Here is a 14,951-nt window from a genome sequence, read left to right on the forward strand (position 1 = left end):
CGGTTTCTAAAATTATCTGCGGGAACATAATATTCAGACGTCACAATCTGTGTTAAGGTCGAGCGAAGGAAAAGTGGAGCGAATATTCGCTCGTCACTCTCGAACTGCATTTCACGCGAAAACTATCGACAAGCCGATGTTCCAAGAAAAAGAGAATGAAAAAGCGAAAAAGCATAAACTTACGATAGCCTTATGAAAAAATAGATAAGTAATAAAAATAATAATGTCTTAGAGAAATATTATTCAAGGCCGTATTGACGAGAAAAATAGGTTTTGACACAGAGCCGAAAGTTTAGACATTATTCAGTGACTCTCCCGTATCAAGCGGAGCCAGGCACTGTTTATAGATTACCACCGGGCGTACACTGTTGGTTGCTATAGCTTGAAAACGGTTTTCCACCTGTGTGCCACCTTTCGTCGGCACGAAGGAATCTCTCAAGGGTTGTATCCAGCGTGGGGGAGTCGATCACGGTTAGCCACACAGCGAAGTAACCCCGTCCACCAGGATAGAACTGTTGAAAAATGGAAGAACCCTTATCTTGGAGGATACCTGAAAGCACTCGACGAGAATCCCATTCGGCTGGCAGTTGATAAACCGAAGGAAAGGATCGTGGAAAGATCGTAGGCCTATCGAGAGTGGCAGGTAAGAAGTAAAAAGGAAGGAAGAAAAAGCGTAATCTAGAGTGGACAAACGTTAAGAAAAAGACGTTTGGAGGACGTGAAAGAGCGTAAAGAGGGATGTCTGAATGGGTGGTGTCTGCTCGTGTCGAGGTCGCGGTAGCCAGGTGAATGCTGGCTCGATCCTTGATCGAGTGATCAGTCATGCGAGCGATGAGGATCAATGTCTATTGTATCGTCTGGCCAATTACAAGAAGGGCGGCGAGCTGATCGAGTCATACAATCAAGGTGGCCAAGCGGAAGTGGAAAAATTGATCAGGGAACAGTTCGGTGTACTGATGTACGCAGATGGGAAGGGTCAGGCGATCAATCGGGCGGAATATCTACGTTGGAAATTCCGTGACCTCGAGCAGGTTGTGCTACCAATAGAGGCTTCTTTGTCACAGTTTGATCCTCTGGCTCAATGGAACGATCATGAAGCATGTTGGCAGATGCAATATAGAGGATCACTCGGAGAGACTCTCCTGCATGTCCTGATTATATGCGATACCAGGATACACACACGACTAGCGCGTATTCTGCTTAAGTGCTTTCCACGATTGGCTATTGACGTAGTCGAGGGCGAGGAGTACCTCGGCGCTAGCGCTCTGCATCTCGCTATCGCGTACAACAATAATGAACTAGTTCAAGATCTCGTGGAGGCGGGCGCGATTATTTCTCAGAGGGCGATAGGCAGCTTTTTCCTGCCTAGGGACCAACAACGAACGAATCCAGCTAAGAATACGGATTACGAGGGATTAGCATACCTGGGAGAGTATCCCCTCGCCTGGGCTGCTTGCTGTGCAAACGAGAGTGTTTACAACTTATTACTCGACTCTGGCGCTGATCCCGACGAGCAGGACTCTTTTGGGAACATGATACTACATATGGTAGTCGTTTGTGATAAATTGGTATGTACTTGTTAAATTTGCTTATATCGTACGTTATTCTAAGCAAATGTTCATTTGAATTACTGTTTTGTTTCTACAATATTCTTTGAATATTTCTATTTCACTGTTTTGAGAGGCATATTTTTCTATAATATGTAAGTTGGTTAATCGAACGATATCTTGTACAAGTATATATCGTTATTCAAGGTTTAATTCGTGGTAATAGTTAATATGTGATGCTATTTCTTTTATCTTTTATATACATTTTTATACCACATTATACGCATCTTTTATACCACATTCAGTCGCATAAGATCTCGAAGAAAACATTTTTATGATATTTTCCTTAATAAATTATTGACAGAACAACTTCTTACGTATATGTGTATGCATCTATTCTGCATAAACATCGCATCATAATTCTCGAAGAAGAAATATTTATTATTATTTGAAATTGTATGTCTAGAGAACCTTGAACAATAACTTACGATTGTTTTCTATAGAAATTTTTTAAACAACACTGAGCACTTGAATTCCTTGTCCTATAGCATAAGTATACCTAACTATAATTCATACATGATAAACAGGAAGCATATCGACGAAAATTTAAAAGGTTTCGCGATCTAGCAAATGTGGACGTAGTCGTAGTGTTTAAAAACCTAATTAACTCGTCTAGCCATAAAAGCTTTATAAGATAAAGGATTAATAAGCCTCATACGGGTTTAAACGATAAAATCGAAGTAGCATTCACGATATCAGACAGAATATATCGAACGAACAGGTGAATTAATCGACTCACCATAAATATTATTCTGCGTATGGGTAATTTCCATATAACGTAATTGAAAATAGTTTACTCGGTTATTGGTGTAACAAAGCTCTAATAAAGATTATTTGTTGGCAAACCGGTCAAAAATTGATCGCTATGTTGATTTTTTTCAAAGGAACCGGAAAAAATTTCAAGCTGCAATTTACCAATATTTTTGCCAGATTTTTTTTATTTTTTATTCGTAACTATCTGCATATTTTCACAAGGTTATATCGGTTTTCGTGGAATCATGATCCGACCAAGTCGAAAGTTATTTCGGGAGAGTATGTATCTTTACAATTCGTACTACATTGATAAACAATTAAATATAACAAAGCAACGGTGTATAAAAATGGAACATCGAGTATTCGAAAACTCGATTAACTACGATTTGATTTGTTTATATATACATACGTACACATGCAATACCAAGCCCATACGATTTTAACCTCGTGTGACTTCTTCATTCTTTTGAAAAGGTAGTAAAAAATAAGATAGTAGAGGAATTACGCTTTTATATGTGTACATTTTAGACAAATAAAACCACATTTTTTTTCAATCCCCGTAGCACAGTCAATATCGCAAGTTTCTTCATAATATTCATTTTCATTTTTTTTTATTTTCATCGCTTATTTCATTATTACGTTACGTATCTAATATTACAATATTGTGCGCGAACATTCTATCCCTCATTTACTTGCAACGAATATATAAAAAAGAGAGAAAAGTCGATATCACTGAACCAACGCAAAAGAATACCATCTTAAACAAGAGACCACACAGCGTACTGGTCTGTTTTTCTTAGACCATCGAGAAAGATTTCCGCTAAATCGAGTACAATAGCACGGCTGTATAACGCAGGACATGTTCGGGTATGCCCTCCGTCATCCGAAGCTTCCTGCTCGCAATGGGATCGTGAATGCCGCCGGACTGACCCCATTGACGCTCGCCTGCCAGCTGGGTCGCGCAGAGGTCTTTCGGGAGATGTTGGAACTGTCTGCACGAGAATTCTGGCGTTACAGTAATATCACCTGCTCGGCATATCCGCTGAATGCACTCGACACGCTGTTACCTGACGGCAGAACAAGTACGTCGTAATGCTAATCGAATTACACGCTTTCGAGAATCGTCGTCCGGGTTTCGTCGTCCACGAGCAACGTTCAAGTGGCCACTCACTTTGTGACGTGCCTTCGTATAACTGCCAAGACTCAAGGCCGAATCGTCTTTAGATCGTTTCCTCTGTTTCGGTGGAAAAAAGGGGATACCGGTTCTCCGGTAATACCATGTAATTGGCTCGCCTTTTTCGAATCCCGATCGACACCTCTTGATTGATTTTCTGAGGGAAATACCGGTGCTTTGAAATCAGTGTTCTGGGAGAGCCGGAAATTTGTAGCTGCTTTGGGACCTTTAATTTATGGAATTGCCAGATCGTGCAAATATCGTTGGTAATAGAAGATAAAATATATTCCAGGTTTTGGTTTGATATTTAAGGTACTAACGATTTTTCGATGATACCAGCGCTCGTGGAGATAAAATATGGGTTTAAGAAGAACACTGTGCATGATTCGAGCTCGATTCGATATGTGATTTTATCCGTATGTAGTTGCGCGTATGATATTATTCTTTGATATGAGGTGGAAATCATTAAAACCTTGAAGAGAATTTTTGTGCGAAAGAGTATTTAAGATTCAAAAATAATTGTCTTATTTTTAAATAGTTACGTTTGTTCATTTCTGATAACAGATACGTACTTTACTATATATCGAGTGCAGATCTAATAATTTTAATAAATGACGAACAACATTCGCCATGGATTTCGAATTGCGAACATCTTTCGAAGCACCGTTGTATTTTATTTTTTGAACTTTTATTTTGAACTTTGTATTTTATTTTTAGAATTAAAAACTGTGGAACTGAATTGTGGATCGAACGAAACATTCTCCTTATTTGAATAGAATTTTTCTTTTTTACAAAACAGGATTTTTAATTAAACAGTTCACAAACGTTTATAAAAGTGGTTGACGAAAGACATATGATTAGATACGTTAAGAACTTTCTTACGGAACATGCGAATCTTTTAAGATCTTTCGTATGGACTTGTAGATTTTTAAGAACTTTTTTAAGAATTTTGCGGATTTTAAGCGTTCACATTGACGAACTTTTCCGACTTTGTCAAGAACGAGCAATCATATAATTCGATCGTGAGGCCTCGATATCCATGAGCAATCACATTACTCGCGATCGTCGTTTAATTTCTACGAAATTCGTCTTCGATAGACAGACGCACCATGCACGAAGCTAAGCCCCGTTACTATGCCACGATCTGCATTTAAAGAGCCTGGCAATCGGACTTCTGCCAAATTGTATCGAAGTTCCCAGCAGTCTCTTGAGCCTGCCTGCTTTCCTTTCCTCTCTCTCATTCACCTTCGAATTCGTGCAAAGTGGATGTATCCATCCACGATTGGCGAGTTTTCTAGACGTTTCGGTGATTCATGGGAAGCGAAGAAAGAAACGGAAGGGAAAGACAGAAACAGCAAGATAGAGAGATAGAGAGAAAGCATAGATGCCAGTGTGAAGATTGTGCAACGTTGGGAATGCCACCCTCGAAGAGGGGCGCGGAAACGGTGTAAGAAGGAAGACAAGGGAAAGCGGGTCGTTGCAGGATGCAATTACGGCCATTTAACGAAGTTTCGAGATTAGCCGCGGACGCGGAGTTGGGTGCTCGCGTTTCATTTAGTTTCGGAATCCATTATCCTTTCACCCAGCTCTTCCTCCAACCTAACCTCACTACCACTTCGTACCCACCATCGTCTCTCCACGCTCCTTCGTTTCCTAGCCGTGTCCGTCTTTGTCACCGCGGCGTGAATGTCATCCGATGGATTCGCCGATAGCTGAGTCAAGACGAACCTACCGACTAAAGGATGGGGATGACACGGGGTGGAGAGAGGGTAACCATGTCATTGGTATATATGTATAAGAGAGGGTGAACTTTGGGCTTGCTCTCCTTCCAACGGGAACGCTTAATTACTCCGAGCCAAGGCCAGCTAGCCAGCCAGCCAGCCAGGGTCCGTCAGTTGGTTAGCCGGACCAGTTCAGTTCGCTGGGTAAACCAGTCTGCTAACCAAGGTCCAGACTTTCCTTCTTATTTTCTTTGCCGTTTCTTCGCTCTTTCTTCCCAGTTCGAGCTTTTCGCGTTTGTATTTGTCACGCGCGCCGTGTCCGCGTGAAAGAGGGGACCTTCGAAAAGAGACTTTACAGGGAGGTCGCAGTTTTGAGGAGTCGCGTTAATTCCTTTGTTAAAGCCTTTCGGCTGTCCTTTGTTAGCATCGTGAGAATTCCTCGTGGATCCTCAATGACACAAAATCGTCGAGACCTTCTTTCACCCGCCGTTGTATTTCCTTTCTTCTTTCGAAGAATCTTCCTCTTCTTTCAACAAATGAAGGGGACTAAGATCTCCAAGGGAATACAAGAGAAACTACAGGGGTCGAAAGGGGAGACAGAAAAAGCATACAGACCACCGGGGAGACAATGTTTCGTCCACGTGTCGTCATTATCGATCATGTAGAGGGAGGGAGGGAGTGAGGGAGGGAGGGGAGAGAGAGGGGGGGGGGGGAAGAAGGAAAACGAAATGGGGAGGAGCAACTAAAAGCGATAAAGTTGATCGATGATATTCCTAACGCCTCTTTGTTCTCTATCGAGCGGCTTGACACGAAAATTCATCGGGCATATGCGTTCACAGGGACAGAGGTTTCCTGATATAATCTGTCGCGCTATTACATCACCAGCGATCGACTTTTGATGTTCCCTGATGAAATTAACCTCGGAAAGATAGCTTAAATCGATTACTGGGAACACGGATAGCCGCCTCTGCTGAAACGTTAATAATCATCCGGACGCAGCACTTAGGGATGATTATCAGCGATAGCGAATCGTTATTCAACTTTGGCTCAACGTCCGTTTTTGCGGGACTGGTCGACCACCTCGGTCCACTCGTTGATCCACGGGATGACCATAGGTGAGGAGAGAACAGAGAACCGTCAGGGAAAACTTCTCGTGAGGTTCGTACCGGAGTTGGATATAATTACGAGTTGCGGTAACGACCGCCTACTATAGAGAAGTTCGTCGTGTGCGCGAACTTTGAACACCCTGTTCGACACAGTGGCGATGTATCGCCGAAAATTCAAGATTGGACGACAGCAACTGTCAGACGTAAGACACTTGGATGGTATCGTGTACAATGCATTTTCCGATACGCGTAACATATCGTGTGAATAAATTGTGGTTGACGAAAATTTGCAAAAGGGAATTGATAGAACTTGGTGGATGTATGGGTGAAATCACGAATACCCCGAGAAGACTCCTTTTGTCTTAATCAAGCGTGCTGGAGATTTTGCACTACAAAAGTTTTATGGATGTTGCTGAAACAGGATAAATGTGCGTGCAAGATAGCAATGGAAAATGCTGTATAAATTCTTGGTAAAAAATGTCCTAAGAAAGTTTTAAAGAACAAATCCTGCGATAGAATGTGTCACCTTAAGACACGGATTTGCTAGGAAGTTTAGTTATTGATTTAATTCGAGTTTGCTTGTTTTAAATTATCGAAAAAGGTTTTTCGTTACTGAAGCTTGCTGTTGTCGATAGTGAGAAACTAGTTTATGTTCTATTTCTTTCGTAAAATTGGACAGCTCTGCATCTAAAAATTATAAAACACTCTTTGCTTAACTTTAAACATTTCATTTCACATCATTACTATTACCAATACCAAACAGTACTCGTTCAATAAGCTTCTGTAAATTCACGAATATTTCCTTCTTTTACAAAGTTTCGTTCAATAGTATTAACAGTTTCAAATCTACCTACATACTTAGTACCTCTTAAATTCCATTATTCGACTTAACCCCTTAACCTACGATTTACGTTCGAGAGTGCCCGTAATATTTACGATTGATCCGATCATCTGCTACGGGCTATGTCCGTAGTTGTAGGTTAAGGGGTTAAAACATTTTAATCCGCGTGATTATCAAGGGGATGTATCGGACAAGTGCAGCGTCGCATAGATATCAGCGTCGAATTGATCGGTCCCGTAACAGCGTTTAAGCTTCAGCGAAACATCAAAGTGGCTAGTCAAATTAATATTCGCGCATTACCCACGAACCGTTAAATGCTTAGTTAATTGAATCTCACAATGGGGGCTCCATATAATTCGGAGGTGCGAGAGAAAAGGAACGAGATAGATTCGGTCGTCCGAAAGCTCGAGCATCGATTCGATCGGCGTAGAAGACAGAGCTGGAATGGAAAGTTTCGGACCGGATAGAACGGGGACGCGGATATTCGTTGCCATTTTGCTTGCACATCTGAAATTCAATTTCCCAGCCAAAAGCTGTCGGGGAAGTTCCCATCAATGGCGGCTCCGCTGCCGCCGTCGCGGTGGAGTGTGAAAGAGAGGAGAATGGAGATTGACAACAGACGCGAGCGAACGTTAAAACGTTTCCTTGAAAATATCCAATGGAACTGCGAACTTTCCTGACGCTTTAAGCTACCGTGAAAGCAGCTTTGTTTGGGTCGACGACTGATTAAAGAGTCTGAAGGCAAGACGATCGAGGTGAGACGTTGCCATCGCCATCGTACGAAGAATTTGACGCGACACGGCGCGACTAGTCGAGACGACACGCGAAAAGGAAAACGAATCCGATCGATGAACGCGCTAAACTTTACCAAACTTACCGACGATGAACGCTTAATATTTCACGGCGAAGTCAGCTGAACAAAATTCGATAATCAATATGGATGACACGGTTAAAAGTTCGTTGGCCGTTGTTCAATATTTGTCGGTTCTTTCAAATCTTTCACGCTCCACCGTACTCTGTAGACTGCTTTTGTTTCGCGATCAAATTAGTGTAACAATGTTGGATTGCTTGTAACAGTGTTGACCAAACAATGTTCGTGGATTTTTTGATTTGAATGAAAGGATTAATTGATCGTGTACAAGCCAACTTTGATTTAGCTAAAACGTGACAGATTTATGAGGTGCTATATGTCGTTAATTTCATGTACATATGATATGGATTAAATTTTTAAAATATTTGTATAGTATTTGACAAAAATACTATAGAATACAGGCGATACTGTCGGTGGCTCTTTTTCAAGGGGATGAAACCTTCGACGCAGTTTCGTTATTCTCGATTCTCGTTTTATCTTTTAGCCATCGAATATCTTTAAATTCGTTTGTACCAAGATTTTAAGCTCACGGTGTATGTACTAAAGCGGAGAGAAATCGGCATAACGTTTTGTTACTAGCAAATGTGTAGTATAGATTTATCTGTCCACGTTCAGTAGTGAAAGTGTAAGTAATAGGTATCCCGTAAGCATTCCAACTGCTTGCCTTTGGTGAATGTTTTAAGGCTTTGAATACTAAAAATACAAGGAGAGTGGTACTTTATGTGCGTCAAGATATCATAATACTCTAACATGCTGTTACAAATCGAAACATCAATCAAAAGTCTTTTTTATTATTTTATTTTAAACTTACTTTGCCACAATTGGTATAGATCAAGAAAGACGGAGATCGTGCAATGTGAGTTTGAAGTGACTATAATAGTAAGTCTGAATTTATTAATTTCAAACGATTACTTCCAATGTCGAAGTACATTCGCTGTTATAGTTTACCCATTTCCCTATTTATTGACGGCAGACACTCGTTAATAAAAATAAAGTAGAAAGGAAATTATATATGTATAAGATACAGTGTAATCTATAAATAACACAGTGAGATGGGAACGAACCAAGATCTAGAGCGAGATATGAGCTCGTGTTTGCACAAACAAGGCAACTGGTAAAAAAGATCAGCGAATGTATGAGAATCATCGATATTATGTATCGTCGCTCGATTAAAACTGTCAAAACGTTCACTGCACAAATTCATTTCTGCTACGACATATAAGTTACTGGCTATTTCTAACAGTGTGCGACAGTCGTTATTTGTATGTGTTCGGTGCAACAATTCGGCTAGTGTAGTACATCGAACTAACATTAGCTGACTTTTGGCAAGTTCGACCAGCAGATTAACGATTCGATGGAATTCTTTCGTGGTCTGCAGAATCGAGGTGGGCCGGCGTAAACTTTTATCTTTACATGCAAGAAAGTTTAGCCAGCGCACGTGGCGTGGTTACAGAAAAAGCCACCATCCTTCCTTCGCCGCCGCCCACCGTCGCCCCGAGGAAACTCGCGCATCTAATATATATAGCCGCTAATGCAAAACCCATAATTATCGCGGCGTAGAGAGAACCCTAAAGTGATGTTCCATTAACCGCAAATGGTCCTCTCCGAATTTCTATTTCAGACTGGAACTCCGCGCTATTTATCATTCTGAACGGTACGAAGGAGGAGCACTTGGACATGCTGGACGGTGGTATTATTCAGCGATTACTCGAGGAAAAATGGAAGACCTTTGCGCGGGTAAGTGCGTCCACGTGACAATATTCTCGCTACCACCTCCTTTCCGGACATTTTTCACGGATTCTAGCTAGACCAGCTTCCTCCTGCTCGGGGAAAGCAATGGTATCCATTAGACCGCTCCGTTAGGAATTTCCACCCTTTGCTTGTACGTTCAAAGAATTTAATTGATATTTTGCTGCTCGCATGCCTCATATATACGACGCTTTGCTAAATGTAGTATTATTGAGCAACGTGTGCAATTTTTCACAAGCAGATGCAATGAAATTATAGAATAAAAATTTCGTAAACGAGGAATTCTTATTTTTCGCTTGTATAATTAAAAAGCTTTACAAAGTATAATTCTATACGAAGGGATAAAGCGAGAGCCTTAATCTTTGTAAATGAGCCTTTGTTTAAGATAAATTCGATTTTGGAAATGTATAAAATTTTCGTGCATTATATTTACCATTGTATATCGTGTTTCTCAGGTTTTTTTCACAAAACGATATTGGCACATTCTATAGGTAAAAATAAGAGAAAAATATTATATAATTAGAAGCTCACAAGTATTTCATTAAAAAGTTATAACAAAAATATCAAATGATAACAGGCTGGATTTTTGTTGAATAAAACATAAAGATAAATGAACAGTATTTGCGTTAGCTTCACTTTAAAATATTGATCGATTTGTTACACTACGAATTCTTTGTTGATTTCTTCCTTTAATTCCATCGAATGCGTTGCATATCCTTTATCTCCTACAAGAAAATCATATCCGATGCTCATAGAAAGCAAACAATTTCTTCTCCTCGACTTATCCATCGTGGGTATTAATGTCTCGTTCATCGTAAATTAAAATTCAATTATCAAATGAAAATCTACTTTGATCCTATCTTGCCTATCTCCGTTATAATTTTTTAATACAGCATTTATGAGCCTACATTTATGTAGCATTATTCTCTTATCTTTACTCACAGCTGGCAGCGTTTTATAGCAAAAACCTGGAAGACTCTGTACGTAAGTATTGTTGCCGCAAATCGACGAAAAAGCGCGGTCGGACAGTTACAGGCGGTAAGTACTTCCGTTACCATTTACATTCATCATCAAGCGCACGGTTATGGTTACAGTGGTCGCTGAGAGCTCGTTATCAAAACAAATCTCGAACGCGAGAACCATCGTCGTTTCGAATATGAAATAAATGTACGTGCAATTTAAAAAACGTCCGCTCATTAACCCTTTCGAGGCATCAAGTGCCATTGGGCGGGCGTGATTATGACCGCAATCAGTCGGACGTCGACGACTATCGTTGTTCCACGAGATCATTCGGAGATTGCCGATAGCATCGTGAATGCCAGGCCGACCCGGTCAATCGAAATAAATCGTGCGGCGCGTTCACCATTCCAACCTAGAAAACCTCTGGAAAATCCTGTCGATGCCACTCGATCGTCCGGCCGTCGAGCACGCGAGTGACAATCGTTTCCGAGTCAACGTTCGTCCAACGTCTACTCGACGTCACTTGGTAATCACCGGAATAATTTGAAATACGATCGTGCACGTGTAAGTACTTGCCTGAGCAACGAAAATTTCTGGTGTATGTACCTGGTGCGCCTCGTACGAGCTTCGTCAATTAGGACAGCTGACATGTACATCCAATTATAGGATTATTATTAGGGTTGACGTACGGGATACACGATAAAAATGTTAAAGGGGTGAGAATGGATGGTTTTGGCATACGTTTGATGTCTACTTGGCTTGGTATTTTCAACGATGGAGGAGTTTCATTGATGATGGGCATTAAGCACGTAGAAACGTTTCATTAAGTGTATTTTAGTCTAGGATCGACTGAGGTGGAAATTCTGAACTTCTGATAAGTAATATTAAAATTACTTAACAAGGAAAAATAGAAACGAAAGAACACGTTCGAATCGTTTCTTGTCCCGGTGTATGAAGTTGATAGTAACATGATCGGAGTTTCGGAGGATCAAGATATTAATTGAACTTCAAACGGCATTCGAATGTTTTTTGAAGAAGAGATCGAAAAATTTAACTAAAAAAATGTGATTAATTTGATGCATATTTTTCATTTTGCGAAATATCACTTTTGCATCCTTTCATTTAAAATTTCATACATATTCATTTTATCAATTTACTATATTTTGCATATAAATTGTCTGTATAAATTATCGCAATATTTATATGTTATATACATGTGTTGCACAAACAACAAGAACGAAGTGATGTGAATATATGAATATCATCAATCATACGAAAAATATTCAACTTATAATGTTAAAGTATGTACACATGTATAGACAGGCATGCGAGTATTTACACATAACAGGCTTTCCTAACTTTACAGCACACAGTTCTCTAATGTCTATATTCGTGGAATCGATATCACGTTCTCTATTTCTTGACATAAGAAAAGTATTTTATGTCGCAAGGAGAAAAAACTTTGGAATTACTCTCACGAAATCAAAGACGTAACGTTTCATGTAAAGCCATCATTTATTAATCGTGCAGCGTAATTACACGTATTTTCGTCGCTTTTACGAATTAGTTTGATTAATTTCGCTGTTATTTGAAATAGTTTCATAAAACGCGAGCACAAAACGTTAAAAAAACATGAATACGTAGAATTTATGAAAAATTCCATATTTAAATATCGCTGACTGTATTTTCCATATCGAAAATTAAAAGAGGTTATGCGGTAACCACCGATCCGTGTATTATTTCGAAAATTGTTTCCGATAAAAATGTAAAAAAGTCGGCCGAGTTAACACGAGGTTAAAAAAAAAAAAGAAGTATGTACATAAATTTTTTTTTCTTTTTGCTATCGATACGTATACATACATAATATCGAGATTGAATTGATTGCTCGTTACGGACATTTAAGAAACTTGTAATGGAGTTAATGGAACATTGTGTACAACTACGGAGGAACATCATAATGGCACAGCATCCATGATATATCCCACTTATAGTACTAATCACGACCACGTTTAAACCGCATACAAGCGTCAAATGACCAATTATGCCATGATACTGTACACAGAGATTAGCATGGTTGTAGTGTAATTAATCACGAAGCACATTTGATGGTAACACGTCATTAGAACAACTCCACGGACTGACGAGAATATACGTTACTTGAACATTTGCAAATATCTATTCGTGTTATCCGTCAATTTAAACAACACAATAACTTAATGGAGAATTACGTTTATTATCGTAAGCCATGAATCGCAATTCTGTTTGCGGCACTTAGAATTATCGCTTGGACGTTTCATCTTTTGTTATCTATGTTGGCTTTACATGTTTTTCATAGTGACGTGCAATAGATGTATATGTTATGTATATATGCGTTGCAGATATTCAGTCATTTTTTCAGTGTTATATTTTTTATAAACGCATTTGTATGTTTCCCAAGTGGAAGTATTTTGACTGTTGATCATCAATTTTGAAATTTTCCGAGAGAGTTTTTGAACATATATATTTGATCGCTGCCGTTTATCGGCCGCCCTCTACGTCTTGAAACAGGTTGAAAACAGCCCTTAAAATTTAACAGGTAGATCAAAATATATTTTGAAAATGTTAAGAATCGCTGGTATAGAGATTCAAAATTATTAGATTGTTTGGAAGGTTTATACCAAAATATATAAAAAATTTAGGAACAACGCATATCCAACGTATTAACTATCGAAAACACTTTGAATATCTTCACTTATGAGACAACCTATGGAAAGATCAAAGAAGACAAAGAATTATTCAATAATTAGCACACCACTCTAATAATTAGTATGCCCCTATGAAAGTTGCAGTTCTTGAAACGGTTGATCATCCTGGTGTTCCATCTGACATCACTCTCGCTAGCCGTGTATATGAGACCGTCGAACATCGATGCCACCCTCCTGGAATGGCCGGAAGAAATCACGGAAGTTGGACGCATGATCGCGGAGTGCACCACGGTGATAGGTGTGCTGAGCTACATTTTGGTGCAACTAGGCGGCGAGGTAGTCAACATTGGTCTTCTATCGTTCATGAAACAATTGGTACGTTTAATCTTAAATCTTGCTTCTTGGATGAATTCATCCCGCGCTGCGTAGCTGGAAAGATGGCTAGCGAATGGCACAGGGGCAAGCAAAGTACAGCAAAAGCTCCACTTATCCGATACTTACCCGTTCGTACAATCGGAGCTGATTTTCATATGACTAGATTTTTCTCATTCGTTAGATTACAAGGTGAAGCAGGGCTAAGTCTAAGCCGATAAGTCTGAAGTTGAATAATGGGAATTTAGGAACAAATTCGATAAACCGAGTACTGTGGTGACTAGATTACGGAATTATTAAGCATTTATAGGGAATTGGGAGGTATAAACAGACGTAGAATACAGAGTGGACACGATTTACTAAAATATATATAAATATAAAATATTTAAAGTATAGGACTCGGTAGGATATTTAGCGAGTAAAACAGATGTCTATCTGGATTACATTTTTTTTAATTGGACTTGTAAACATACGAACGTGCATATTTTATCGCAGTCTAGCGATGAAATTAGTTGGGATAAATGGAGTTCGAGCAAACGAAGTTCTACCGTATTCCTGTTGCTCATCTCGCTCGTATGATCTTGTTTGTACGTCTGACACCTTCGACCAATAAGCGTGCTTATTTTTATGATTCTACTTGCTAAATTAGAAATAGCCAATCGAACCTGCATTCCTTTGCCTAATAGCCTTTTCAGTTTTCTATTATACATCGACGATTCAGCCGTGAAAGTTATACTCTCACGAAACACTCCGTTGTTCCATACATCGAGATATCTCACTTGGATGGATGGACGGAGGCAATTTCGAATCTCTCGAATCGCGCCGCGGGTATCGAAAGTTGAGCAAACCGCCAGTGAACTGTAACGGCTCAGGAGTATAATGGAAGAAAAGAAGTATTTCGTCGTGAATGCAGTGCGCTTCTAGATACGAGAGATTCCTTTTTTTTTTGTTGGTTTGGCTGGATAGAGCGTGCACGCGGTTCTGATCGCAATTTGAAAGTAAACGTATGCCGCGTGAAGTTTTTTTTTATTTTTCACTGGTAGAAGCTGGAGAAGAATGTAAAAATTGTTGTATAACAATTTCTGGGGTATTATATCGAATAATTCATCAGTT

The 14,951-nt window shown here is 39.6% G+C and overlaps 1 protein-coding gene across 2 annotated transcripts in view; it reads left to right on the forward strand.

The window, feature by feature from the left end:
• The first annotated feature begins 233 nt into the window (after window positions 1-233).
• Window positions 234-14,951, forward strand: part of LOC117234299 — a 55,572-nt gene continuing 40,854 nt past the window's right edge. For both annotated transcript variants that reach the window (XM_033495376.1, XM_033495377.1), the window contains exons 1-4: window positions 234-1,568; window positions 3,217-3,442; window positions 9,695-9,810; window positions 13,605-13,841. In XM_033495376.1, the coding sequence (XP_033351267.1) occupies window positions 747-1,568; window positions 3,217-3,442; window positions 9,695-9,810; window positions 13,605-13,841 (1,401 nt within the window). In that variant the 5' untranslated portion in view covers window positions 234-746. The remainder of the gene's footprint in view (window positions 1,569-3,216; window positions 3,443-9,694; window positions 9,811-13,604; window positions 13,842-14,951) is intronic.

This window comes from Bombus vosnesenskii, unplaced genomic scaffold (genome assembly GCF_011952255.1).
Source record: "Bombus vosnesenskii isolate JDL3184/JDL3185 unplaced genomic scaffold, Bvos_JDL3184-5_v1.1 scf7180000013304, whole genome shotgun sequence".
Lineage (NCBI taxonomy): Eukaryota > Metazoa > Arthropoda > Insecta > Hymenoptera > Apidae > Bombus > Bombus vosnesenskii.